This window comes from Hemitrygon akajei, chromosome 4 (genome assembly GCF_048418815.1).
Source record: "Hemitrygon akajei chromosome 4, sHemAka1.3, whole genome shotgun sequence".
NCBI lineage: Eukaryota > Metazoa > Chordata > Chondrichthyes > Myliobatiformes > Dasyatidae > Hemitrygon > Hemitrygon akajei.
In genome coordinates, this window is record NC_133127.1 from 40,821,938 (window position 1) to 40,849,248 (window position 27,311).

The following is a 27,311-nucleotide window of genomic DNA, read 5'->3' on the forward strand; positions in this document are numbered from 1 at the left end:
ATTTTCTCTCCATTTAGAAAATGATCTATGCTTTTTTTCCTTCTATTAAAATGCATGACCATACATGCCCAACACTGTATCCCGTCTGCCACTTCTTTACCAATTCTCCTAATCTGTCTAAGTCCTTCTGCAGCATCCATATTTCCATAACACTATCTGTTCCTCCACCTATCTTCATACTGTTCCCAAATTTGGCCACAAAGCCCTTTATTTAGTCATCCAAATGATTGATATACAACGTAAGAAGAAGTGGTCCCAACTCTGACCTATGCAGTACACCATTATTCACTGACAACCAATCTGAAAGGTCTCCCTTTATTTCCAGTCTTTGCCTCCTGCCAATCAGCCAATCCTTTATCTATACTAGTATCTTTCCTGTAATACCATGGGCGCTTATCTTGTTAATCAGTCTCATGTGTGACACCTTGTCAAATCCAATTTCATAACATCTACCAATTCTCCTTTGTCTATCCTACTAATTATTTCCTCAAAGAATTCCAACAGATTTGTCAGGCAAGACTTTCCCTTAAGGAAACCATGCTGACTTTGGCCTATTTTATCATGTACCTCCAAGTACCTCAAAACCACATTCTAAGCAATTGACTCCAACATCTTCCCAGCCATTGAAATCAGGCTAACTGGCCAAAACTTTCCCTTCTTCTGCTTCCCTCCCTTCTTGAAAAGTGGAATGACATTTTCAATTTTCCATTCCTCCGGAACCATACCAGAATCTATTGATTCTTGAAAGATCGTGACTAATGCCTCCACAATCTCTTCAACTACCTCTTTCAGAACCCTGGGGTGTACACCATCTGGTTCAGCTGACATCTGCCTTCAGATCTTTCTGCTTCCCAGCACCTTCTCCTTAGTACTGGCAACTTCACTCACTTCTCCCTGCTGACACTCTCAAACATCCAGCATACAGCTAGTGTCTTCCACAGTTAAGACTAATTCAAAATACTTATTCAGTTTTTCTGCTATTTCCTTACCCCCCCCCCCCATTACTACCCCTCTAGCATAAATTTCCAGTGGTCCAATATCTACTCTCACCCACATATATATATGAAGGTGAATATACTCTTCATATATCTGAAAAAAATCTTTTGGTATCCTCTTTGCTGTTATTGGCAGCTTACTTTCATATTTCATTCCCCCCCCCCCCCATGTATTTTAGTTGTCTTCTGTGGTTTTTAAAAGTTTCTGAATCCCCTAATTTCCCTCTAATTTTGGCTCTATTACATGTTCTCTATTTTGCTTTTGTGTTGGCGTGGACTTCCCTTATCAGTCACGGTTACATCACTCTACCTTTACAATACTTTTTCTTTGGGATGTGTCTATTTTGTGCATTCCAAATTGCACCCAGAAACTCCAGCCATTGCTGCTGTGCTGTCATCCCTGCTAGTGATCCCTTCCAATCAATTTTGGCCAGCTCCTCTGTCATGCCTCTATAATTCCCTTTACTTCAAAGTAATACTGATACATTTGACTTTAGCTTCGCCGTCTGAAGTTGCAGGGCGAATTCTATCATATTATGATAACTGCCTTCTAAGATCCCCTAGTGGGCTCAACGGCAAGCTACTCCAAAAAGCCATCTTGTAGGCATTCTACAAATTCTCCCTTGTGGAATCCAGCACCAACCTGATTTTCTCAATCTACCTACATATTGAAATCCCCCAAGACTGTCAAAACATTGTCTTTTTGACGTGCCTTTTCTATCTCCTTTTGCAATTTGTTGTCCACATCCCGCCTACTGTTTGGAGTCCTATATATAACTAACATCAAGGTTTTGTTTTACCTTTTCAGTCTCTTAATTCTACCCATAAGGATTCTACTTCTTTTGATCCTGTCACTCCTTTCAAATTTGAATTCATTTTTTAACAACAAAGCCATAGTTCCACCTCTGCCTACCAGTTTGTCCTTTCAAAACAGACAAGATCATGTCTGATACTTTATATCTATACTACTGTCTTGCCCCATCTAAATATCCATTCATTTTCTTAATATTCAGAAATCTAACATTCTGTGCTCAGAATGAACTCATTATCTGAGCCTCTCACAACCTTCTGCCATGGAGAATTCCAATGATTCTCCATCCTTTGAGTGAAGAAATTTGTCTTCTACTCAGTCTTGAATGCTTGATCCATTCTTCTTAGACTTGTCCCCAAGTCCTAAACTCCTCAGGCAGAGGAAACAACCTCTCCTTACTTACTATGTTATGGCCTCCAAGAATTTTGTGCATCAAACATGTTATCTCTCATTCTTCTAAACTCAAGAACAAAAGAGGCATGCCTACTCGATATCTCTTCTTATGACTGATCTTCTAGCCCAAGAACCAACCTGGTGAAGATTCATTTGCACTATGATAGGTAAGACCTTCTTTAGGTAAAGAGATCAGAACTGAGGAAATGGTGCTAGCACAAGTTGACAACTCGGTTAATTGGGCTGAAGGTCCTGTTTCTGTGCAGTATAACTCCAGTATTCCAATCGTAGACTCCAGTATCCCAACATATCCACAGTAGGTCCTATAAATGGGATAATTTTCTTTCTATAATCAAGAAAACACAAGACTAGTTTACATGGCTATCCTCATGCAGACTGCAATCACACTGAGCTGGTTCACTCAGCTGGTTCAATCACTGGGACAATCACATTGACCTGAGCTGGCATCTTGCTTGGAATCACTGGAGTTTCAACTGTTGAAGCAACAGCAACTTAGTGATTAATGAACAGGAGCTGTGGAGTACAAAATTGCAGACCTAATGACCAACTTCTGTTGCCAAATCAGTCAGCTCACTACATTGTTGGACCCTACATAACCCAGTCTTGATACACTTCCCCACCTTTACATTGGGCTGATTAGAAATCACACAGAGTCCAATGGTGCTTCTGGGCTGAGAGTTAGGAGGCAGATTGGAATTCAATTTACATTTTTTAAATGTGGTTTTGTATGGCATGGCCCGGGAGGGAGAACCACAAGTCTGTCCGTTCAGGAGCAGGGGTTGGATCAGTCTTCATCTGGCAACTCGTCCACAGACGCTCCAACATGAGTGGCCCTGAGTTGGCATCACCTGCTGGAGACTTGAAGCATGCAGGCCTCCACATGTTGATCCAGGTCATGGAGGATTTTTTAAATAATCACGCTTTCCTTTATTTTTTAAAAATTATTCATATGTTGTTTATTAATTTTTATTTGCATTATTAAAGTTTTAATATGCTTTAATTATTTATTTTAATTTTAATAGTTCTATATGTTCCTAAATTTTAAAAGAAAGATCGAGAGCTGTCACAGCTGGCAAAGGCCCGACTCCACCTCTGCTGCTTCAAAGTCAGTCAGGGTGAAGTGAGGAGGTCCAGCCACCATTCAGACCAACCCTTAATCCAAGACTGGGAACCACAAGTTTTAGCCTCAACTGTCAGGGGAAAAACTCTCTTCACATTTACCCTATCAAGGCCTCCAAGAAACTTGTGTTTGATCAAGTCTCATCTCACTCTTCTAATTCAGGGATTTCCAAACTGGGTCTGCAGACTCCTCGGTTAATTTAGGGGTCTATGTCATAAAGAGATTGTGAACCTTTGTTGTAAATGCTAAAGAAAAGAAGCAAATCATGATCCATCCAGGTGATGCCCGAGAAGACCATAGGTAGAGGTTCCACGTGGAGGAAGTTAGGTCAGCAAGATCCATTCCATTGAATCACAATGACCCAAAAAGCAGCCTCTCACTTTATGCCAGCTGTGTAGCATCCTGTTGTTTAATACCATAGAAAGATGCAACACAGAAACAGGGCTTTCAACCCACTGAGCCCAAGCCGATCACCAATCCTATTCTAATCCCATTTCATTCTCCCCACATTCCTATCAACTAACCACCCCCCCCCCCCCCCCCCCCCCCCCCCACCATCACCACCTGGACTCTCTACCACTCATCTACTCACTAAAGGCAACCTGCAGCAGGCAGTCTACTGACCTACCAACATTCATGTTTTTGGGATGTTCTAGGAAACCAGAGAGCACCCAGGGAAAGCCCGCATGGCCACAGGGAAGCACACAGACAGCACCTGGGATCAGGATTGAACCTGGCTTTCTGGCCCTGTGACGCAGTGGCTCTACTAGTTTCACAGAGTGTTCAGAATGCGATCACATTTTCAATCGTTCCATCTCTGGCTGAAATCATCCCCACCCCCCCCCCCCCCCCCCATTTCTCAAGCTTCCCATGCTCTGCAAACATTTTATCTTACATATAGAAGATTGAGTGGAGGTTTAACAGAGCTATACAAAATTATAAGTATAGATAGGGTAAATGCAAGCAGGCCTTTTCCAACTTGAGGTCATGGGTTAAGTCTGAAAGGTGAGAAGTTTAAGGGGAACATGAGGGGAAACATCTTCATTTACAGGGTGGTGGGAGTGCAAGTGGTGCATGCAAGCTCAATTTTAACATTTAATACAAGTTTGGATAGGTACATGGATGGTAGGGGTATGGAGGAGTCCAGGTACAGGTTGATAGGAGTAGGCAGTTTAAGTTGTTCAGCACAGGCTAAATGGGCCGAAGGGTCTTTTTCTGTGCAACTACTCTATGACATACATATATACATATCAATGGATGTATGAAGTAAGGCACAGGTAGACCATTCTGACTGTCAAGTCATTTAATAGATCACAGCTGTCTGATTGTAACTTCATGTAGATAACACAAAATTAAGAGGTGTTGTTGATAGTGAAGAAGATTACAGGGTTGTTGTATATGTAATATTTCAGTTATATTTGGATAATTTTGTGTATGTATTGAATTGATTAAGCAATCTTGTTTGTTTAAATAATTGAACATGGGTTATATGTAAAATTATGTTAATTGCATATGACACATCGCTACCATGTGATACGTGCGCTTCTTGCCTAAAGTAAATTCAAACTACACTTATAATTTTGGACTCCTATGAGTTTCTTTCAATCAATTTAATGTTTTGAAGCTACAAAACAGAACAAAGGAGATCTTCATCAGTTAGGGAACAGGTCTGAAGAGTGGCAAATAGATTTCAATAGAGTTAAGTGTGAAGTGATGTGTTTTTGAAAGCCAAGCCATAGTACAACTTATAACCTGAACTTATAACTCATAACCTATGCACCAGGGAGTGTAATGGAACAGCGAGAACTAGGATTACAAGTGAAGTGCATAGTATCACAGGTAGACAGGGTACTAAAAAAGGTGGTTTAGCACACTGACCTTCAACAATCAGGGTATTGAGTATCGGATTTGGGACCTTAGGCTGCGGGTTTATAAGTTGCTGGTGAGGCCGTAGTTGGAGTACTGTGTATAGTTTTGGTCACCCTGTTTTAGGAATGATGCGGTTAAACTGAAAAGAGTGCAGGGAAGATCTTCATGGATGCTGCCAAGATTATAGGGTCTGTGTTATAGGGAGCCAGCCTAGGTCTTTATTCGTTGGAATATAGGCGTATGAGGGGTGAACCTTTATAAGAGCTTCAAATTAAGAGAGGCATAGATGTTTACAGTCTTTACCCCAGCGTAGAGGAGTCCAAACCTAGGAGGTGTAGAGTTAGGACGAGAGGGGAAAAATTTTAAAGGACCTGATGGGCAACTTTTTCACGTAGGGCATGATGAATATATGGAATAAGCTACTAGCAGAAGTATTGTAGTTGTGGTAGGTACAATAATATCATTTAAAATGCACTTGAATAAGTACATGGACAGTGAATGCCTGGAGGAATATGGGCCAAATGCAGGAAATTGGGCAACATGGTCGGCATGGACTGGTTGGGCTGAAGGCCTGAATCCAGGCATCTATGACTCATCTCCATCTTCACACCTACAGTCTGTAAGCTCTGACCTCCTTGTTTGAAAAGAATCCATCCACTACTGGCCTAAGAACATTCAAAGTATCTGCTTCCTTTGTCATTTAAGGAAGAGAGCTCCAAAGATCTGTGACTGTCAGCGTGAAAATATTTCAACTCATCCCTGTCAATTGACTTATCACTCATTTTTTACAGTTACCTCTAATCCTGTAATCCTCCACAAGAACAGGCCATTTCATGTGTTATATTATAAATAGTCAAGGTTAAATCTCAAATATCCTAAAAAAATTGATGTGTACCACGTTCATAATGTTTCAAATGTTAAAAGCATTTTAGCTACTTCGTCCCCAAACTAGAAAACGTCCCTGAATTATGCCCATCGATTATCCTTGAGACAGCATGGCAATGCAGCAGCTAGCGTGATGCTAGTACAGTATCAGTGATCCAGGTTCAATTCCGCCGTTGTCTGAGCAGAGTTTATCAATCTCTCAGTGACTGAGTGAGTTTCCTCCTACATTCCAAAGACATACGGTTAGTAGATTAATTGGTCACCTAGGTGTAATTGGGCGCCACAGGCTCATTGGGCCAAAAGGACCTGTACTGGGCTGTACTGCTAAATAAAATAAATAAATATAAAGAGAAATAAATATCTTCTCTGCCTACCTCTCCCCATCATGTATCCTCAGAATTTTTAGATGCTTACTCAGTTAGTTCCCTCTTGAGAATTACAATTAAATCTGCCGACCTCCTCCAGTTCTGTATCGAGGGGCCATCTCAGTCTAAATCCACAGATTACTGAATGATTATTGAAGTGTTTGCAAGGGCTACCTCATTCTGACAGTCCCAACAGGTCATCACTCTGTTCCAGGTATGAAGTGAGGTTAACAATTTCAACGCTTTCTTGTGACCAACAGGGCTTATTGTGAAAGAAGTAAGCATCGAGATCTCTAGGCAGCAGGTGGAGGAACTCTTTGGGCCGGAGGATTACTGGTGCCAGTGTGTTGCGTGGAGTTCCTCTGGAACCACCAAGAGTCACAAGTCCTACGTCCGGATTGCATGTAAGTGCTGCTGCAAAGAATTGGAAATTAGTTTCTGCTCTTTAAGAAGAAAGGCCCAGGAATGACCTTTTCTCTCCAACTAACCAGCTAGGTTTCACAAACATTAATGCTATCCCATGCTCCCCAACAAATTGAAGCGCAGGAGAATTAAAAACATAGCTAGTCTCTTACCTTTCACTACCACTTTCCCACACTATTTTTCCTCAATTCCCTTCATGTTCTACCACTTCCTGTCTTCTATGCTATCCATAAATGTGCAATAATAACCTTCAGAATCACGAATTTCAAATATTGATTACCCTTCAAGTGAAGACATTTGTCCCCATTTCCGCCCTGACCAGCAGCCCTTTATTTTATCTCTAGACACCCCAGCCCCAACTACATTAACTCTGAAACGCTTGGAAACATTTTATGTGTTTCAATATGTTCAGTTCTCATTCTTTTAAACTCCAGTGAGCCAGTAAGCAGAGATGTTAAAAATCATTCATAAAGACACTAAATATTTTAATACTTTTAATTCTTCTCCAGCAATGTTCTTTATTCCAGTTCTGAAGAGTTGGTATCCATATCATTAAATTATGTTAAAAACTAATAATTTAATGGGGATTCGTTTACAATAAGCAGGAGTCTATTTGAAGTCTATGGTTTATCAGATTCCTTCTAATACACGAAGCAGCCCAGTAGTGCAAACTATAGAGCTGTTGTCGCAGAGAAACTCACGTTCAATCCTGACCTCTGGTGCTGTCTGTGTGGAGTTTCCACATTCTCCTGTAACTGCATGGGTTTCCTCCAAACGCTTTGGTAACCTCCCACATCCTAAAGACCGTGCAGGATAGCAGGTTACTGTAAATGGCCACAGTAAGTTGCCCCTTGTATGTAGGTGAGTCGCAGACTCTAGGGGCAGATAATGGGAATTAGGAAAAATAAAATCAGATTAGTGTAAGATTTGTGTAGATGGGTGCCTAATGGTCAATGTGGACTAGTTTCTGTGCTGTATGACTCTATAGTGGATTATGAGAGATAGAAAGAGAGAGACCCCCTAACCCTAATCAACACCTCTGTATAGCAACACCATGACTACTTTGCACTACGTGGACTTTTTTTTCTCTATTTGTGCTCTTTCCTCTCTAATTTTGTCTAATCTATGTTTCTCTTGTGAAATTTGTTTTTCTTATGCTGTATGTTGGTGATGCTGCTGCAAGTATGTTTTTCATCACACCAATGCGTACAAGTAATTGTGCATACGACAATAAACTTGACTTTGTATGGACAGAATCAACTTATAAATATTTGTTAAAATGGAACCTGTTTGTAACCCAGGATTAGCCTGTTGTTTTATGACATTGCAAAGCCATGTTTCCCCCATTTTGGGTCTGGTTCTTCAACACACAACCCTGGTAAGATTCAAACCACATTTCCAAAGTAATGGGCTGTAACCAGTAAAGCTGCCTCACCATGACTTGGCTTATTTGATACTTTATATGTCCATTTTATTTAAAATAAGCTCAGTCTCTCCTCATCTTTTAGAAATTCCATTTTCTCTGTCAAACCCAAAGTCAATAAGTAATGGTTAGAAAAGGTGTAACTCCCAATATTCCTACTGCTATATGAAAACAAGTTTGCTATTTATTTATTCATAAGATGTGGACAATGTTGGCAATGTTGCCATTTTTTGTCCATTCCTGATAGGTGGTGGAAACAGATACTCACATCACATTTAAGAAGCTCTTGTATTTAACAAGTACTTGAATCCCCAAATCATAGAAAGCTATGAATTTCATGTACATTAATAGGATTAGCGTAAATAGGTTTAACAGGCAGCATGGACATTGTGGGCTGAAGGGCCTGTTTCTGTGCTAAATTAGTCCACAACTCCATGACCTAATTGCCCCTGGGCTAATTGTCAAGAGATCTTTACTTCCACCGGTGAGAGCAGATGGTGTTAGTTCCAATTTCATCTGAAACGTGGCACTGTCCTGCAGAGGTGCAGAAGCCAAGAAATTTATTTTGCAGCCTCTGGAACGGTGCATGCTTTGAATTTGGGTACATGCCATAGAGTTGTAGAGACCTTCAGCCAAGCTAGTCCTATTTGGCCTTATCTGGCCCATAATTTTCTGAACCTTTCCTGACCATATAACTTTCCAACTGCCTTAAAAAAATGGAATTGTACCAGCCTCAACCACTTCTGGCAGCTCATTCCACATACATACATACGTACCTTTGTGTAAAAAAGAAGTTCCCTTCTAGTTCTTATTAAATCTTTTTCCACTCACAATAAACCCTTTAGTTCTTGATTCTCTAACCCTGAGAATAAGACTGTGTGCACTCACCCTGTCTATGCCTTTCGTGTTTGTAATATCTCTATTTGATCACCTCTCAGTCTCATATGCTAAAAAGGAATTAAATACTAGCCTATGCAGCCCCTCAGACTCAGACTCAGTCACTGGAGTCTTGCTAACAATCTCGTAAATCTTTTCTGCCCTCTTTCCAAATTAATAATATTCTTCTTAACACAAAATACTCAAAGTGCAGCATCCCCATTGATTTGCACAACTGTATACTAACCTCTCAAATTCTATATTCAGTATCCTGATTGACAGAGGCCAGTGTACCAGAAACCTTCTTCACTACCCTGAATAGCCATGATTCCACTATCAGGGAACCATATTCAAGGTGCCTCAGTTTTACAACACTACCATTTACTGTGCGTGTCCTACGTTGATTTAACTTTCAGAAATGCAACAGCTCACTTTTAGCTGGTGTTCAATTTAGCTGATCAACATCCCCTTACAACTTTTGATAAACCTTGTTTTTTCACTGCGATTTTAGATAACCTTCGTCATTCAACTTTGATAATCTTCTTCACTGCCATCTCAGCCCATAAAGGCAAGGTAGACCCAACATTCTACACATTCTGCCTTTTTCTACATCCAAGTCACATCGGTGCAATTTCTCCATCTGTTTTCAATTATTTCAGCAGGCCAGAGATTAAAGATCTGTCTAATCTGTTGTCCAGATCTGCGGAAGACCTTTGAACAAGAACCATTAGGCAAAGAGGTATCAATGGAGCAAGAGGTGCTTCTTCAGTGCCGTCCCCCTGAAGGTATCCCATTGGCTGAGGTGAGTGCCTGTCACAACTTCCTCCATCTATAATTGGTTCATCAACCACCCTGAACTGGATCCGCTCCAAGGTTAATGGGAAGTCATAACATTAAACAAATACAGCATAATATGATTAATGAGTTGTAATAAATTAGTTACTTCGTGCTTCTGGCAACAGAGGTTGATTGGGAAAGATTAATGGATTCAAATTCAGTTAAAGAATTCTGTTCAGTTGCACTGTCTCTGGATATCCATCAAATAAGAAATCCAGCTGGGAATATGTGCTGGCTGTTCTCTCTGGGGCTCCTTTGAGGCACAGGTTATTCTACTGAAAACTTAAGGACCATATATGTTAAGGTTTAGGAGGTCCAGCAGGCTCTTTAGGAAAGGTGAGCTTGCCAACCTAATTGTGTGTGATCTATGAGATCCCCTAGCCACATTCCAACAAAACCCACGGCCACGACATTTTCACACCATTAGCATTGTGTGACACCCCCCCCCTCCACATTGCTGATGAGATACAGAAACCAAAGGCAAATATATTTTCTGTACTGGATGCGACAGTGGCATAGCTGGTAGACCCACTGCCTCGTGTCTCCAGCAACCCAAGTTTAATCCTGAACTTTAGCACTATCCGTGTGGTTTGTGCGTTCTCCCTGTGACCATGTGGGGTCCCACCGGATGCTCTGGTTTCCTCGGCTGGGTGTCTGATGCAATGCAGTGCCGTCATGGAGGCACAAGATATTGTAGAATCTGGAACAACGTATTGGAATTCTGAGCACTGGGCTTCCCAAAGAAGTTATTGAAGAACAGAGAGGTGATCCCAAATTCACCAAAAGTTTTGAAAGTACTCACTCAGTAATTCTCCACTAGAATGCATTTGAGAGTGTCATGTCTGAATATTGAGTCTGAGAAAACATTGCAATAATTACAGAATCAACAAACCAAACTGCTGCCTTCAAAATCATAGGAAATTGCCTTCAGCTGCAAGCATTAAATGAAAAATGCACTTGACTTCAAGAGATCCAGATTTCAGAAGTGGGGTTTATTGTGCGTGTATTTATACTCCATGCCTTCATCAAGCAGAACAGAGGAAGAATTGCTAATCCACTGTGTTTTTAATTAAATCTCAGGTGTTAATGTCACTGTCAAAGCTCATATTAATGACCACTGTCTGTTACCCTTCAGAAGGTGTTAGGCAGCCTCCTCCTTGAAACATCACCAAGTTAAAATCAGTCAAGTTTACTGTCACATCCGCAAGCTCATGTATGTACAAGTGCAATGAAAAACTTACTTGCAGCAGTAACACAGACACAGAGCATCAGAGACAGATCATTCAAAAGGTAACCATAAACTATATAAAATTATACAAGATAGAACATAATTAGAACAAAATAAGTCTGTTATAGTGCTTTACTAAGGTTGTGATTAGTCCAGTTTGGTTCAAGAACCAAATGTTGAAGGGAAGCAGCTGTTCTTTGAGCTAGTGTTGTAGCTGTAGCTTGTGTAGTGAACATATAACCATATAACAATTACAGCACGGAAAAAGGCCATCTCGGCCCTTCTAGTCCATGCCGAACATAGCAATGTTAGACAAGAAATTCCAGGATTTAGATCCAGTAGCAATGAAGGAACAGTGAGACATCTCCAAGTTATGAAGAGGAATATGTCAGTGACACACCCTACACCCACCTGCTTCTCTTGTGCTTCTACAGAGTGGAAATCATGGTTTTGGGAACTTGGAGAATCCTAGGTTAGCAACTGGTAGAGCAATGAACAAGAGTATTAAAAATCCCTTGGAGGAGTGCAGTGTAGATTTACCAGAATAATACCTAAACACCAAGGGTTAAATTACAATGTGAGATTCCGCACTTAAGTTTCATTCCTTGAGATCTAGAAGATTAAAGGAGTGAATTGATTGAGCTTTCCAAGGTATTGATGATAGTTAGAGGGAAATTGTTTGAAAAATCTGGAACCAGATGATAGGGTCAGGAGCCAAGGATTCAGGAGCAGTTCTACAAAGAGCTTGGAAATAGTAATTGATGATGATTTATCAAGTCATTGAGTTATAGAACAGGAAAAACAGGTGCTTTGTCCAGCTCACGCATGCCAATCAAGTTACCTAACTGAGGTCATCCATATTTGCCCACACTTGGTCCCAAATATATCCATCTTCCTGTTTTTCAGATAATTGATTTGAATGTGAATATATAAGGCTTGATCAGTAAGTTATAAACACAAGTTATAACTCGTGTCAGCATAGCTTGACTCCATTTTATCCTCCTTGTTTCATTCCCTTCCCACCTACATCCACGACACTTCACATGCTCTTGATCTCTTCAAAAGCTTTCAATTCCCTGGCCCCGATCACCTTGTTTTCACCATGGATGTTCAGTCTTCATGCACTTCTATCCCCAAAACAAGAAAGCCTTGTAGCTCCCTGCTTCTTTCTCAACAGACGCTATCAGTTCTCTACCCACACCATCCTCCTCAATCTGGAAGAGCTGGCCCTCACGATCCAAAATTTCACTTTCGGCAGTTTCAGCGACAGGTTACTATCGATGCAATGCTCCTCAGACAGAATGAAGAGGTCAATACTCCCCAATGCCATTAGGCTTTACAATTCAACCGCCAGGACTTAAGAACTTTTTAAAAGCTATTATTAATGCTTTTGAGATAGTGATTTAGATGCATATCATATTTTTTACTGAGTTAAGTATTGTATGTAATTAGTTTTGCTACAACAAGTGTATGGGACATTGGAAAAAAAGTTGAATTTCCCCATGGGGATGAATAAAGTATCTATCTATCTATCTATCTCCCTCTTTCTCCAAATGCAAGATGTGGCCATGGCCCCAGCTATGCCCACCTTTCCTTTGGCTACATGGAACAGTCCATGGTCCAAGTTTTCTCCGATAATGCTTCCCAGTATTTTCTGCACCATATTGACAGCATGCACAGTGCTGTTTATTGCACCCATGCTGAGCTTGACAATTTCATTAACTTGGGCTCCAACTTTGATTCTGCCCTTATATTTACTTGGTCCATTTCCAACACCTCTCTCCCCTCTCTCAATCTCTGTCTCCCATCTCTAGGGACAAATTGTCTACTGATACCTTTTATAAACAACATACACAAAATGCTGGTGGAACACAGCAGGCCAGGCAGCATCTATAAGGAGAAGCGCTGTCAACGTTTCGGGCTGAGACCCTTCATCAGGACTAACTGAAAGGAAAGATACTAAGAGATTTGAAAGTAATGGGGGGAGAGGGGAATGCGAAATGATAGAAGACCAGAGGGGGTGGGATGAAGCTAAGAGCTGGAAAGATGATTGGCGAAAGTAATACAGAGCTGGAGAAGGGAAAGGATCATGGGACGGGAGGCTTACGGAGAACAGGCAGAGTGATAGGCAGAGAGAGAAAAAAAACAAACAACTAAATATGTCAGGGATTTCTCTAACATTGACTTCTCTAACTTCTGTTAATGCCCCTCCTCCCCTTCTTACCCCATCCCTGACATATTTAGTTGTTTGTTTTTTTCTCTCTCTCTGCCCATCACTCTGCCTGTTCTCCATCTCCCTCTGGTGCTCCCCCCCTCCCCCTTTCTTTCTCCCAAGGCCTCCCGTCCCATGATCCTTTCCCTTTTCCAGCTCTGTATCACTTTCACCAATCACCTTTCCAGCTCTTAGCTTCATCCCACCCCCTCTGGTCTTCTCCTATCATTTCACATTCCTCCCTCCCCCCCACTACTTTCAAATCTCTTAGTATCTGCCTCTTCAGTTCGTCCTGACAAAGGGTCTCGGCCCAAAACGTCGACAGTGCTTCTCCTTATAGATGCTGCCTGGCCTGCTGTGTTCCACCAGCATTTTGTGTGTGTTGTTTGAATTTCCAGCATCTGCAGATTTCCTCGTGTTTGCCCTTTAATAAACTAATTGACTCTCACAGCTATCAACTTCTTCCCACCCTGTCACCTGTAAAAATGCTATTCCTTTTTCTCAGTTCCTTCTTGTCCAACTTTCCTGTTCCCAAGATTAAGCTTTCCTTTCCAGAATATCAGAGACGTTTTCCTTCTTCAAAAAATGGGTTTCTCTTTCTACACCACTGATGCTACCCTCACCCTGGGCATCTGCCATCATCCCACCTTCCTACCATCCTAACAGGGGTGTAGAGCTCCTCTTATCCTTACCTACCACCCCACGAACCTCTGCGTCCGGCAAATCATTCTCTGCAATTAACACCACCTACAACAAGATTCTATCACCAAGCTCATCTTCACCTCTCCCCCACTCTCTGATCACTGTCTCCGTGATTCCCTTGTCAATTCACCCCTCTTGGCATCTCTCCCTGCAGGCGGAAGAAGTGCCACACCTGTCCACTCACCTCCTCCCTCTTCATCCATTCCCCACTCTTCCATTTCCTACTCTTGCTTCCTTCTTAACCCTTCTCATCTCCTGCCTATCACCTCCCACTGGCACTCCTACTCCTTCCCTTTTTCCGTGATTCCAATCTCTTCTCCTATCAGATTCCTCCTTCTCCAACCCTTCACTTTTTCCATCAATCACCTCCCAGCTTCTTACTTCACCACCCTCCCCACCCACCTGGCTTCACCTATCACTTTCTAGCTTCTACTTCCTCTCCCCTCCCCTTGTTATTCGGGCTTCTTTCCCCTTCTTTTCCAGTCTTGATGAGTCTTCTCAGTCCGAAACAATAACTATTTATTCCTCTTCATAGATGCTGCCTGACCTGCTGAGTTCCTCCAGCATTTTGTATGTGTCACTCTTCATCAGTAAATTTGTGGATGGCATGAAACTAGGAGGTGCTTTTGATAGTGAAAGGGTGATCATAGATTACAGGAGTATCTTGATCAGGGAAGCGAGAGCATATTGATCAATTGATGGATTAAGCTCAGGAGTGATAGATGGACTACAATGCAGGTAAGTGTGAGGTGATGCAGTTTGAGAAATCAAACCAGAGAGACATAGTGGTTAAACTGGAAAAGGTGCTGAAAAGTTTTCAAAGGGTTTTTCCAAGACCAGAGGGCTTGGTTATAGGGAGAGGTTTTCCAGGCTAGGCCTTTAGAAAAGAGGTTTATAAAAACAAGATGGGCATAGAAAAGGTGAATGGCAGTGGTCCTTTCCCCAGGTCTGGGGGGCCACGGTTCAGAGTGAGAGAGGAAACACTTAAAAGAGTGTGAGTACATGGAAGGTGCTACCTGAGTAATTGGTTGAAGTAGGTATAAGACCATAAGACCTTAAGTTAGAGAAGGAGAATAAGACCATTCAGCCCATCGAGTCCGCTCCGCCATTTCATCATGGCTGATCTCGGATTCCATTCAACCCTTTGCACCTGCCCTCTCACCATATCCCTTGAGGCCCCAACCAATCAAGAATCTATCAACTTCCACTTTGAATATACCCATGAACTTGGCCTCCACCGTATTATCTAAGTATAGGATAAGTACATGCTGTGGCAGGGCTTAGAAGGATATGGGCTGAGCACAGGAATTTAGCATTAGATGGTTGGGCACCATTGTCGGCATGGATTTGTTGAGATAAAGGGTCTACATCAATGCTGTATTGTTCTATAAATCTTTCCTCTCTCACTTTAAACCAATGCCCTCTAGTTTTGAACCCCCTACACCAGGGAATAGACCGTGACCAATCAGCTTATCTATAAAGAAAGATAAAGTCTATCCCGAGCCTTATAGGTTCATCAGGCTGGTGCTTATGCCGGTTTCCGTGGCGTGAAGTGACAGAGTACGAGACTCCTCCCCAAGATAGGACACCAGTCTATCACGAGGTTAACCCCAGCATTTTGCTGGTACCCATTTTCAGCTGGGTGGACTGGAGCAATGTGTGGTTAAGTGCCTTGCTCAAGGACACAACATGCTGCCTTGGCTGAAGCTTGAACTTATGACCTTCAGATCGCTAGTCCAACGCCTTAACTACTTGGCCATGCGCCACCAGCTTATCTATGACCCTCGTGATATTATGAACCTCTATGAGGTCACCTCTCAGCTTCCTACACTCCAGAAGATACAAAAACATGAACATTACCACCATGGTCAAGGACAGCTTCTCTCCTGCTGTTGTAAAACTCTTGAACTGACCTCTTATACGATAAAGAGGTTGTGCAAGAGGTCGGTTCAGAAAAAATGTCCTGTCCATTCAGTCCTGGGAACAACTTTGTAAATCTTCGCAACACACACAAAATGCTGGAGGAAATAGCAGGCTCGGCTGTTGCTTGGATTTCTAGCATCTGCAGATTTTCTCAACTTTGTAAATCTTTTTTGCATCCTTTCCTATTTAGTAGCATTAATAGGTTAATTCAAAATTTTAAGAACTGGGAGCAGTTCTTATGGGAGCAGGAGGAGGCCATCTGGCCCGTTGAGCCTTCTCTGCCAATCAGTAAGATCATGGCTGATCTGGCCATGGACTCATCTCCACCTACTTGCCTTTTCCCCATAACCCTTAATTCCCCTACTGTGCAAAAATAAATTTTAACCCTATGCCCTCTTGTTTTGGATTCCCTACGCTAGGGAAAAGACTGGGACCAGTCAGCTTTTTACTTCCCTGAGGTTAAGTGGTCAGCCATGAGCTTGTAAATTTAGAACAGACACCTACCTGTGGATGACTATCTGGCTGATGCATACTGCAACTCTTGTGGATCAATACAAAGTGCAGACCACAAATGCTGCTATGAAACAGACAGGCTTTCTGAGTTGAATTAAGTATTACAAGGGAGTATTTTTAGAACTGAGGAGCAAGATTGATTGTGTTGTCTTGGTATAGGCATGGATTTCTGTTTTTACATATGAAAGCCCAGCCTTCTTTAATTATTAAACACTATCTGCGCCTTAACCTCAGACATGTTTTGCCTTTTCCTATGCAGATCTGCATACCACTAAAATATTAAAGGCCATTATCCTTTCTTCATTGAATAAATAACAGTTGTTTGTTCAACACCCAGGTGTTCAGATTTAAGTGATGCACAGTGCTTCATGGATTGAATTATTAACAACTCATAATGCCACTTTTTCTTCATATTCAAACTGGAAACACTACTGTAGCCTCCACTGATTCCAATCAGAGTGCAGCTGGGAATGTTTAATCTTAACCTTTGAAGATAATTGTGAGATTTGCACTGAGGTGTAGACTGCCATTACCCTATACAGTGCATTAGTTCATGCACTTAATCAAATGAGATGGCTGAGTTCAGGCCGGGCCAGGATTTTATTAGGATGTAACTCTGACATTCGATGACTTGGTTTGGCAATTGCATTCAGGGAGATTTGCAAGCAGGCATGTGAGGTATTCGGAATTGGATGCTATGCCATGCCCAGAAAGCCAAGGCATAAGTTACAAGGAGTGAGACTCTCTCTTAGCCAATTATGCACCATTCACTAATTGGTAATTGGTTTATTATTGTCACATGAACTGAGATACAATGAAAAGCTTTGACCATCCAGACAGATCATTCCATATGTTGAGGCACCACAAAGGGAAAAACAATAACAGAATACAGAATTAAGTGTTATAATTCTGAAATACAGTGCAGGTCGACAAATAAAGTGCAAGGAACATAATATGTTATATTGAGAGATCAGGAGCACATCTTTATCATACAAGAGGCAGGTTCAAGAGATTTAAAACAGCAGGAGAGAAGCTGTCCTTGACCATGGTAGTAGTATTTACATTTTTGTATCTTCTGCCACATGGGAAGGGGGAGAAGAGAAAATGACTGGGGTAAAAGGTGTCCTTGATTATGTTGGCTGCTTTCTCACAAGCAGTTTCAAATATGCTTCTGCAAAGTTATTATAAAAAGAAAGAAAGCCCTCATATTTCAATAATGCTTTCCACACCCTTCTCAGTCTTTATAACCTCTGAAGTGCTCTAGGAAAGCAAATACTGCAATGATGAAAATGGAGGCGTCACAATAGCTTAGCGGTCATCATGATACTATTACAGCTCAGGCTGTTGGTATTTGGAGTTCAAGGCCTCTGTAAGAAATTTGCATGTTTTCCCCATGTGTGCATGGGTTTCCCTTCAGGTGCCCCAGCTTCCTTCCACAGTCCAAAGATGTACCGGTTAGTAGGTTAGCTGGTCATTGTAAGTTGCCCTGTGATTCGGCTAAAGTCAAATCAGTGGGTGGCTAAGTGGGCCAAAAAAGCCTTTCCACTCTGTATCCATAAATTTAAATAAATAAATTGTGTTGGAGCAAGATCTCATACAACCCAAGTTTGTCCAACCTCTCCTTATTAATTTATACCCTCTAATCCAGACAGCATACTGGTAAACCTCCTCTAAACCCTCTCGAAAGCCTCAACATCTGTCTTGTAATGAGGTGACCAGAAATGCACACAATACTCCAAGTCCATCCTGACCAAAGTTTCTTATAGCTGCAACATGAACTAGAACACTGCGACTTGAATGACAGCATTGCAACCAGTAGGGTCCAGAGATATGGGGAGAGAGAGGTAGAGTGGTACAGAGATGAAGATTGGTTTACTCATAATTATGGTGAATCGGTGTCTAGGGACCATTAAGCCAATATCTCCACATCTGCTGGTCCGGATGTGAGACTACAGGATTCGCAGGTTCAGTCAGTCTAGAGCAGTGTGTTGATCATATCAGACTGAGATGCAACCTTTCAGAATACTTTCTGTAGTGCATCTGTAGAAGTTCAAGAGAATCATCATGAATATGTGTGAACCTGCTCAGATGCCTAAGAAAATGATTAAGCTGATACACTTTCTTGATGACTGTATCAGTGTGAAGGTAACAGGTGAATAGCAATAGATCTCCATTATGGAGCACAGTGTGATAGCAGAAACCTCACTGCTTAATCAATAGAGCCACCTGAATGTGATATTTATGGGCTGATCTAGCTAACCACGATTCAGAGTCCAAACTATACAGGACAAATGAGATTTTAAAGAGGAAATTGATTGGATTTAAAAGCTAGGGTAAGTTGCATGCTGCATTCATAGCTACACAGAGAAATTCTCCATCTGAAGGGGAAACCAGATTTTTCAGCACTCTCTAGGAAGGATGTGGTTGCACTGGAGAGGGTGCAGAGGAGGTACACCAGAATTTCGACTGGAATGTACTTTTTCACTGGGCAAGTCTGGTTGAAATATACAAAATTAAAAGGGGCATAAACAGGGTAGACAGTAAAAAATATACTCATTACAGAAGTATCATAAACTGCAGGACATAAGCCAAAGATAAGAGAGGAAAGGATTAGAGTTGATATCAGGAAGAATTTTTTTTCACCCAGACAGTGGTTGGAATATGAAAAACGCCTCTTCAGTTTAAGAAGCAACTAGGTGTCTTCTTGAATCACCAAGGGCATAAAAGTTCATGGATTGTGCTGGTAAATAGGATCAAGGAAGAGTGGACAATTGAAGGCTGGCATTGTCATTGTGGGCTGAAGGACCTGTTTAGGTGCCGTATGACTTGTGTTAACTTCAAACTGAGAGCCCAGCATTGAGGGCTAACTTTAGGAGAGCTCTTCTTCAATATGAGTGCACTGACAGAAGAAGCGGTTCAGACAGGTACAATAAAAACACTTAAAAGACATTTGGAATATATGAATAGTAAAGTACTAGAAGGAAATGGTCCAAATGCAGGCAAATAGGACTGGTTTAGATAAGCATCTCGGTCAGCATGGATGAGTTGGGCCAAAAGGCCTGTTTCCATGCTGTATTACTCTATGACTCTATAAAGAATAAGACCATAAGATATAGGAGCAGAAGTAGGCCATTCGGCCCATTGAGTCTGCTCTGCCATTCAATCATAGGATGATCCAATTCTTCCAGTCATCCCCACTTCCCTGCCTTCACCCCATACCCTTTGATGCCCTGGCTAATCAAGAACCTATCTATCTCTGCCTTAAATACACCCAGTGACTTGGCCTCCACAGCCACTCATGGCAACAAATTCCACAAATTTACCACCCTCTGACTAAAGTAATTTCTCTGCATCTCAGTTCTCAATTGGCGTCCTTCAATCCTGAAGTCGTGCCCTCTTGTTCTAGAATGCCCTGCCATGGGAATGTTAGACGCCTGAAGGTCTCTCAAAATCACACTGACATTAGGGCTGAGTTGAAAACTCAAAAGCAGTAATCTTCTGAATTGAAGTGTTAATGGATATGGTATGGGAGATACAGGTGAACCAAAATTTAATTAAGTGGAGAGGAAAGACTTAACGAGCTGTATCCTACATTCCTAGTACCAATGAAACAAATTTCAGGAACATAGTGATCAAATGTGGTTCAGGTCAACAGGCTCAAATCACACTGCCAGTCATGAGGGTGATGAAAATTAGGAGCACAATAAGGCCATTTGTTCTGTCAAGACAGATTTGATGTCACATGGCCAGAGGTGCCATCTTTTGAAGCTGGAATTAACCTTTTGGAAGGTGTGAAGGATCCCTTGGATGTACCTGGAAGAGGAGAAGAATTCTCACTACAGTACCACACAATATTTACTTTTCAAACAAGATCACTCATTATCATAACCCTGACTGCTGAGTTCTAAGTTTATTGTCATTGTCACATGCACAAGTAGATATTTGCAATAGAAAGCTTACAGCAGCCTTACAGACATATCACATCACCTAAACAGCAATCACAAGAAAAGCATAAACATATTTTACACAATTTTTACAAGAAAGGATATTATTAGAGCAAATATAGTCTCATAGAGTAGAGAGAGGTCATAGTGTTGATAAACTGTAGTGATTAGGATTTTCATGGTTGATTTAAGCACTAAATAGTTGTAGAAAAGTACCATAGATATTCTTGATTCTAGTTTTGTCAGACTTTGGTACCTCCTGCTTGATGTAGTTGTGGGAAGATGGTGGAGTTCTTTGATGATAGATACAAGAGAGTCTGCAGATGCTGGAAACCCAGAGCAACACACACAAAACACTGGAGGGATTCATCAGGTCAGGCAGCATCTATGGAAATAAATAAGCAGTCAGCATTTTAGGCTGAATGTCATCAAGACTGGAAAGGAAGGGGGGAGTTGCCAGAATAAGAAGGTGGGGGGAGGGGAAGGTGTAAAATTTAGAGGGTGATAGGTGAAGCCAGGTGGGTAGGTGAGGGAGAATGAGTGGCCCTCTTTTACCTCTCCTCCTAAGCTGCATATCACCTCCACCTGGTGTCCCTCCCCCTTCCCTTTCTCCCATGGTCCACTCTCCTCTCCTATCAGGTTCCTTCTTCTCCAACTGTTTACGTTTTCCACCTCCCAGCTTCTTACTTCATCCTCCCTCCTCCACCCACCTATCTTCAGTTATCACCTTCTAGCTTGTATTCCTTCTCTTCCCCCCCCCCCCCCCACCTACCTATTCTGGCATCTTCCCCCTTCCGTTCCAGTTCTGAAGGGTCTCAGCCCGATACATCAACGGTTTATTCATTTCCATAGACGCAGCCTGGCCTTCTGAGATCCTCCAACATTTTGTCTTTAATGATAGGTGTTGTCTTCTTGAGGTAGTGATTCTTGTGACCAGGCAGGATACTTTCTAAGGTATGTCTGACTCGAGCATTGGTTTGAGTGTTTACTGACAGCCCTGCCCTCCAGAACAAAAAAGTAAAAATGCTGACACTCTTTCCTTATGATTGCATCTGTAGGCAGGGCCCAGGACAGCTCTTCCAATATGTTTATGCTCAGGAATTCAAGCTGCTGATTCTCTCCACTGCCAATCCCCCAATGTAGACTGGCATATGTTTTCTCGTCTTCCTTTTCTTGAACTCAACAGTCAGATCTTTTGCTTTGCTTATGTTGAGCAAGAGTTTGCTACTTAATCAGACATCCTATCTTGTTCCTGTATGCTGACTCATCACCCCCTGTGTGAGACTATGGTTTATACAAATAGAGTCAGCACGATGGGCTCTTCAGCCCATCGTGTCCCTGCTGATCGTTGCATCCATCTATACTCACCTCATCTGCCTGCACCAAGTCATCAGAGCACGGAACGTGGACCAGTACAGCACAGGAACAGGCCATTCAGCCCACAATGTTGTGCCAAACCAGCTAAAAAGCAAATCAAAAGCACCTAAACACTAATCCCACCTACCTACACCATGTCCATACTCCTCTATCTTCCTTACATCCACGTGCCTATCCAAACATCTCTTAAAAACCCCCAATATACTTGCCTCGACCACCATACCAGGCAGCACATTTCAGGCATCCCCAACTCGCTGAGTTAAAAAATTTACTTCTCACATCCCCTTTGAACCTACCTCCTCTCAACTTCAATGTATGCCCTCTGGTATTAGACATTTCAGCCAGGGAAAGCAAATACTCCCTGTCCACCCTATCTTTGCCTCTCATAATCTTATAAACCTCTATCAGATCTCCCCTCAGCCTCTGGCGCTCCAGCGAAAACATCCCAAGTTTATCCAGCCTCTCAGATAGTACATGCCCTCTAAACCTGGCAGCATCCTGGTAAACCTCTTCTGCACCCTCTCCAATGTCTCACCATCCTTCCTATAGTGGGGCAATCAGAACTGTATGCAATACTCCAGATGTGGCATAAGCAGTTTTATAAAGCTGCAGACCAACCCCTTGACTTTTGATCTCAATGCCTCAACTAATAAAAGCAAGCATTCCATAAGCCTTCTTAGCCACCTTATCGACCTGAGTACCCGCTTCCAAGGAGCCAAGAACTTAGATCTCACTGTTAAGGATCTTGCCCTTAACAGTGTACTGTCTCCTTGCATTTGCCCTGACAAGGTGCAACACCTCACATTTATTGGGTTAAGCTCCATCTGCCATTTCTCTGCCCGTATCTGCAACTGATCTGTATCATGCGGAATTCTTTGCCAGTCTTCTACGCTATCCACAAGTCCACCAATCTTGATATCATCTGCAAACTTACTGGCCCACCCATCTACACTTTCATCCGGGTTACTTAGATATGTCACCAACAGCAGAGGTCCCAGTGCAGATCCCTGCAGAACATCACTAATTGCAGATCACCAGCTTGAATAAGTCCCTTCAATCACTACCCCCTGTCTTATTTTGCGCAAGCCAGTTCTGAATCTCAACAGCCAATTTGCTGTGGACCCCATGCGTTTTAATCTTCTGGATTAGCCTCCCATGAGGGACTTTGTCAAAGACCTTTCTAAAATCCATGTAGACAACATCCACTGTCGTACCTCCATCAATCTCTCTCATCATCTTGTCAAAAAACTCAATCAAGTTAGCAAAACACGACCCAGCATGCACAAAGCCATGCTGGCTATCCCCAGTTAGTTCATGGGTTTCCAAATGCTTGTATAGCCTATCCCTAAAGATTTTCTCTAGCAATTTCCCGACAACTGACATGAGACTCACTGGTCTATAGTTCCCAGGATTTTCGCTTGATCGTTTTTTAAATAGAGGTAAACATTAGCCACTCACCAGTCCTCCAGAACCCGGGACTTTGCCCGTGACTAGAGAGGACATGAAGGTACTGGTCAGGGGCCCAGCAATCTCATCTCTTGTCTCCTTCAACAATCTGGGGTAAATGCCATCAGGCCCTGGGGAGTTATCCACCTTAATACTCCCGAGGAAGCCCAACACTTCCTCCTCATTGACCTCTAAATATCCTAGTGTATTTATATACTCAGCACTGATCTCCTTGTGCTCCATATCATTTTCCTTGTTAAGTACTAAAGTAAAGTACTTATTAAGTACCTCACTCACATTCCCTGCATTTAAACAAATGTTCCCCCTTTTATCCTTATGTGGTGCCACACTCTCCCCAGTTATTTTCTTGCTCTTGATGTATGTATAGAATACCTTGGCTTCACCTTATTCCTTCTTGCCAAGGACTTCTCACAGTCCATCCTGGCTTTCCTAATTCCCTTCTTTAGTTCTTTTCTGCCGTCTTTATGCGTCTCATCTGCTTCATTTGATCTTAACTTCTGAAGTTTTGCATAATTTTCCTTTTTCTTTTTGACTAAATTCATCACTTCTCTGGACAACCAAGGTTCTGTTATCTTTCCATGCCTGAGCTTCATTCTAATATGAGCATACCTTTTCTCTACACTGTGCAATTGGTCTTTAAGCACCTTCTACATGTCTGATGTGGCCAGAGAAAAGTCAAGTCAGGTTATGTTTATTGCCATTTAACCTTAAACATGTATATAACATATATGACCATATAATGTATACAGAAATGGGATGTTTCTTTGAACCAGGGTGTAAAGCATAATAGTACACATAACAGACGATAACTTATGAAGGTAAGGATAAAATCTACAGATGAATCACACATAAATAACAAACTAAAGTGCATTCCTATTAAATATTTTAAGGTACGGAACAGATTAACCAGTGACAGTTCGAACATAATGTGACAGAGAGTTCAGAAGCCTAATGGCCAGAGGAAGAAATTGCTTCTCATCTTGACTGTTCTTGTTTTTATGCATCGTAGTCTCCTGCCTAATGGTAGAAAGTCAAAGAGGATGCTGGATGGATGGGTGGGATCCTTAATAGCACAAAAGATCCTATCTATGCAGCGCTCCTGATAAATGTCCCCGACGGATGGTAGGGTGATCCTCTGATCCTCTCAGCTGTTCTCACAGTCCTTTGTAGGGACTTTTGGTCCGATGTTCAACTGCTCCCATACCAGAGGTAGATGCAACTTGTCAGGATGGTCGCAATAGTGCTCCTGTAAAACGTAGTTAAGATGTGGGGGGATCCTTGGTCCCTCAATCTTCTTGAAACTGGAGGTGCTGCTGTGCCTTGTCCAGGGAGCTGACATTAAGGGACCAGATGAGTTCATCTGTAATGTGAACTCCCAGGAACTTGGTGCATTTAACTCTCTCTATGGAGGAGCCCTGTGTTCGCAGGGGGGGGGGGGGGGGTGTGGTTCAACTGCAGCTTCTTGAAGTCCACAGTGATTTCTTTTGTCTTCTCTACGTTCAGGCTTGGGTTGTTCTCCTCACAGCAAGCCACCAGCCGCGCCACTTCTTCCCTATACTCCGTCTCCTCATCGTCCTTGATAAGGCCAACCACTGTTGTGTCATCCACAAACTTGATGACACGGTTTGAGCTGGATCCTGCGACACCGTCGTGCATCAGCTGTGTGGACAGCAGCTGGCAGAGCACCGAAGTGTTCCCAATTAACGCTGCTTAGTTCCTGCCAAATGCCCTCATAACTTGCCCTACTCTAATTTAAAATTCTCCCACAAGGACCAGGCCTATCCTTATCCATAGCTATCCTGAAAGTTGCCTTCCAGGGTTTGGTGATTCAAATCAAGCTTCATTCTGCTCATCCTAATCTGCTCATGGACATGATGGAGAATGACAACCTTTCTTTCAATCAAACTGTACAGCTGCTTCTAACTGAGCCTGTGTACTTATACAGCTACACAGAACTAGAATCTGTGATGAATTGCTAAAGTCTTTAACAAAAGTATAATTTAACGTGGCATTGCCCCACGAGATTACACCTGGGCAAGAGCTCATTTTGATTTCATGTTTCCCTGGTGAGGAAAGGGGGTTAGGGGGTATGGGGTGGGAGACAAATATGTTTAGTTCAATTACCTGCTTAATTCCTAAGAGCCATGGAAATAACTCGCAGAGTTGTTCAAATTAACTCTCAGAAATTGCTGCTCAACTTTAAGGAGAATGCAAATGTCAGTCGGTAGAAAGAGAAAGAGCTGAGAACTGGCAAATGAACGGATTTGAAATATATATTAATTCTTAATAAACCTGTGCAAGCTTGTATTTAAAGAGCACAAATAAAAATAAACAGATAAACAGTGCTGAAATGTTGAAGCACTTGATCAGCCTGTGAATTATTTAAAGAGGTAGAGTTGTTGTTGGCAGTTGGATGACAGCTTCTGAACTTGGAGGAGTGGAGAAGAATTCTGGAGGCAAAATACTGTTGAGTGCTCGTGGAACTGGAAGCCAAGGAATTGCAGAGCTGAGTATCACAATAGAAGCAAGGTGAAGCTTTTAGTTTAAAAAAAGCTCTCCTGTGAGCTAAGCTGCCGTGTTTGACTTGGGTATATCCAAGAATCCTCTTTGCCAATTCCTGACCCAGGAATCAAGGCAAAGGTTCAGCGGTAATTGCTAATTGGATTATTATTGTCATGTGTGACAAGATACAGTGAATTCCCTGCAGAAACTGACCATTCCATACGTAAGTACATCAAGATAGTATAAAAAGAAAAACAGTAACAGAGTTCAGAACATAGTTTTACAGTTACAGACAAAGTGCTATGCAGGTAGCCAGTAAGATGAAAGGAGCATGACCAAGTAAATTAAAAGATCAGGATTTTTATTTTTATCATAAAAGAGATCTGGAACATAGAATATTGCAGCACAGGAACAGGCCCCTGGCCCACAATGTTGTGTTGAGCCAACTAAATTAGTAATCATATGGCTAACTAATCTCTTCTGTCCACACAATGTCCATAGCCTTCCATTTTCCTCACATTCATGTGTCTACCTAAACATCTCTTAAAAGCCCCTAATTTATCTACCACCATGACCAGCCCAAGCAGTACATTCCAGACACCTTCCACTCTCTGTGTAAAAAAAAAATGACCTTTACATCTCTGTTAAAATTACCTGCTCTATATTCCCTCTGGTATCAGACGTTTCAACCCCTGGGAAAAGATATTATCTCCTAACTATGCCTCTCATAGTCTTATAAATCTCTGTCAGATCTCCCCGCAGCCTCTGCCACTCCAGAGAAAACAGCCCAAGTTTGTCCAACCTCTTGTTTTAGCACATGCCCTCTAATCCAGGCAACATCTTGGTCAACCTCTTCTGCACCCTCTCCAAACTCTCAACATCCTTCCTATAATGGATCGACCAGATACTCCAGATGCAGCCGAACTAGAGTTTTATAAAGGTGCTTCATAACTTCCTGACTTTCAAACTTAATTCTTCGACAATAAGTTCAATAGTTTAACAGTTCAATAGTTCTATTTAATATCAGAGAAATGTATACAATATACATCCTGAAATTCTTTTTCTTCACAGACATCCATGAAAATAGTAGAGTGTCCCAAAAGAATGAATAACAGTTAAACAATAGAACCCCAAAGCCCCCCACTCCCCATCCCAGACACAAGCTGTGGCAAAACAATGACCCTCCCCCACCCACTTCCACAAAAAAGCATCAGCACCCTCCGCCTATCAAGCAAGCAATAGCAAGGCCCCCAGGAAAGACTGCAGTACAACAAAAACTAATCATTCACCCGACAATTCACCATGCCACAGTCTCTCTCTCTCTTTCTTCCTCCCCCCCCTCTCTCTTCCCCCCTCCCTCTCTCCCTCTCCCCCCCAATAAAGGGAAAAAGAGATGTCCCCTTTCACAGCGAGCAGGGAGACATA

At 42.1% G+C, this 27,311-nt stretch overlaps 1 protein-coding gene across 5 annotated transcripts in view; it reads left to right on the forward strand.

Moving 5' to 3' along the window:
- Window positions 1-27,311, forward strand: part of LOC140726275 (netrin receptor UNC5C-like) — a 359,820-nt gene that overhangs the window by 269,379 nt on the left and 63,130 nt on the right. For all 5 annotated transcript variants that reach the window (XM_073042431.1, XM_073042432.1, XM_073042433.1 and 2 more), the window contains exons 3-4: window positions 6,720-6,863; window positions 9,880-9,983. In XM_073042431.1, the coding sequence (XP_072898532.1) occupies window positions 6,720-6,863; window positions 9,880-9,983 (248 nt within the window). The remainder of the gene's footprint in view (window positions 1-6,719; window positions 6,864-9,879; window positions 9,984-27,311) is intronic.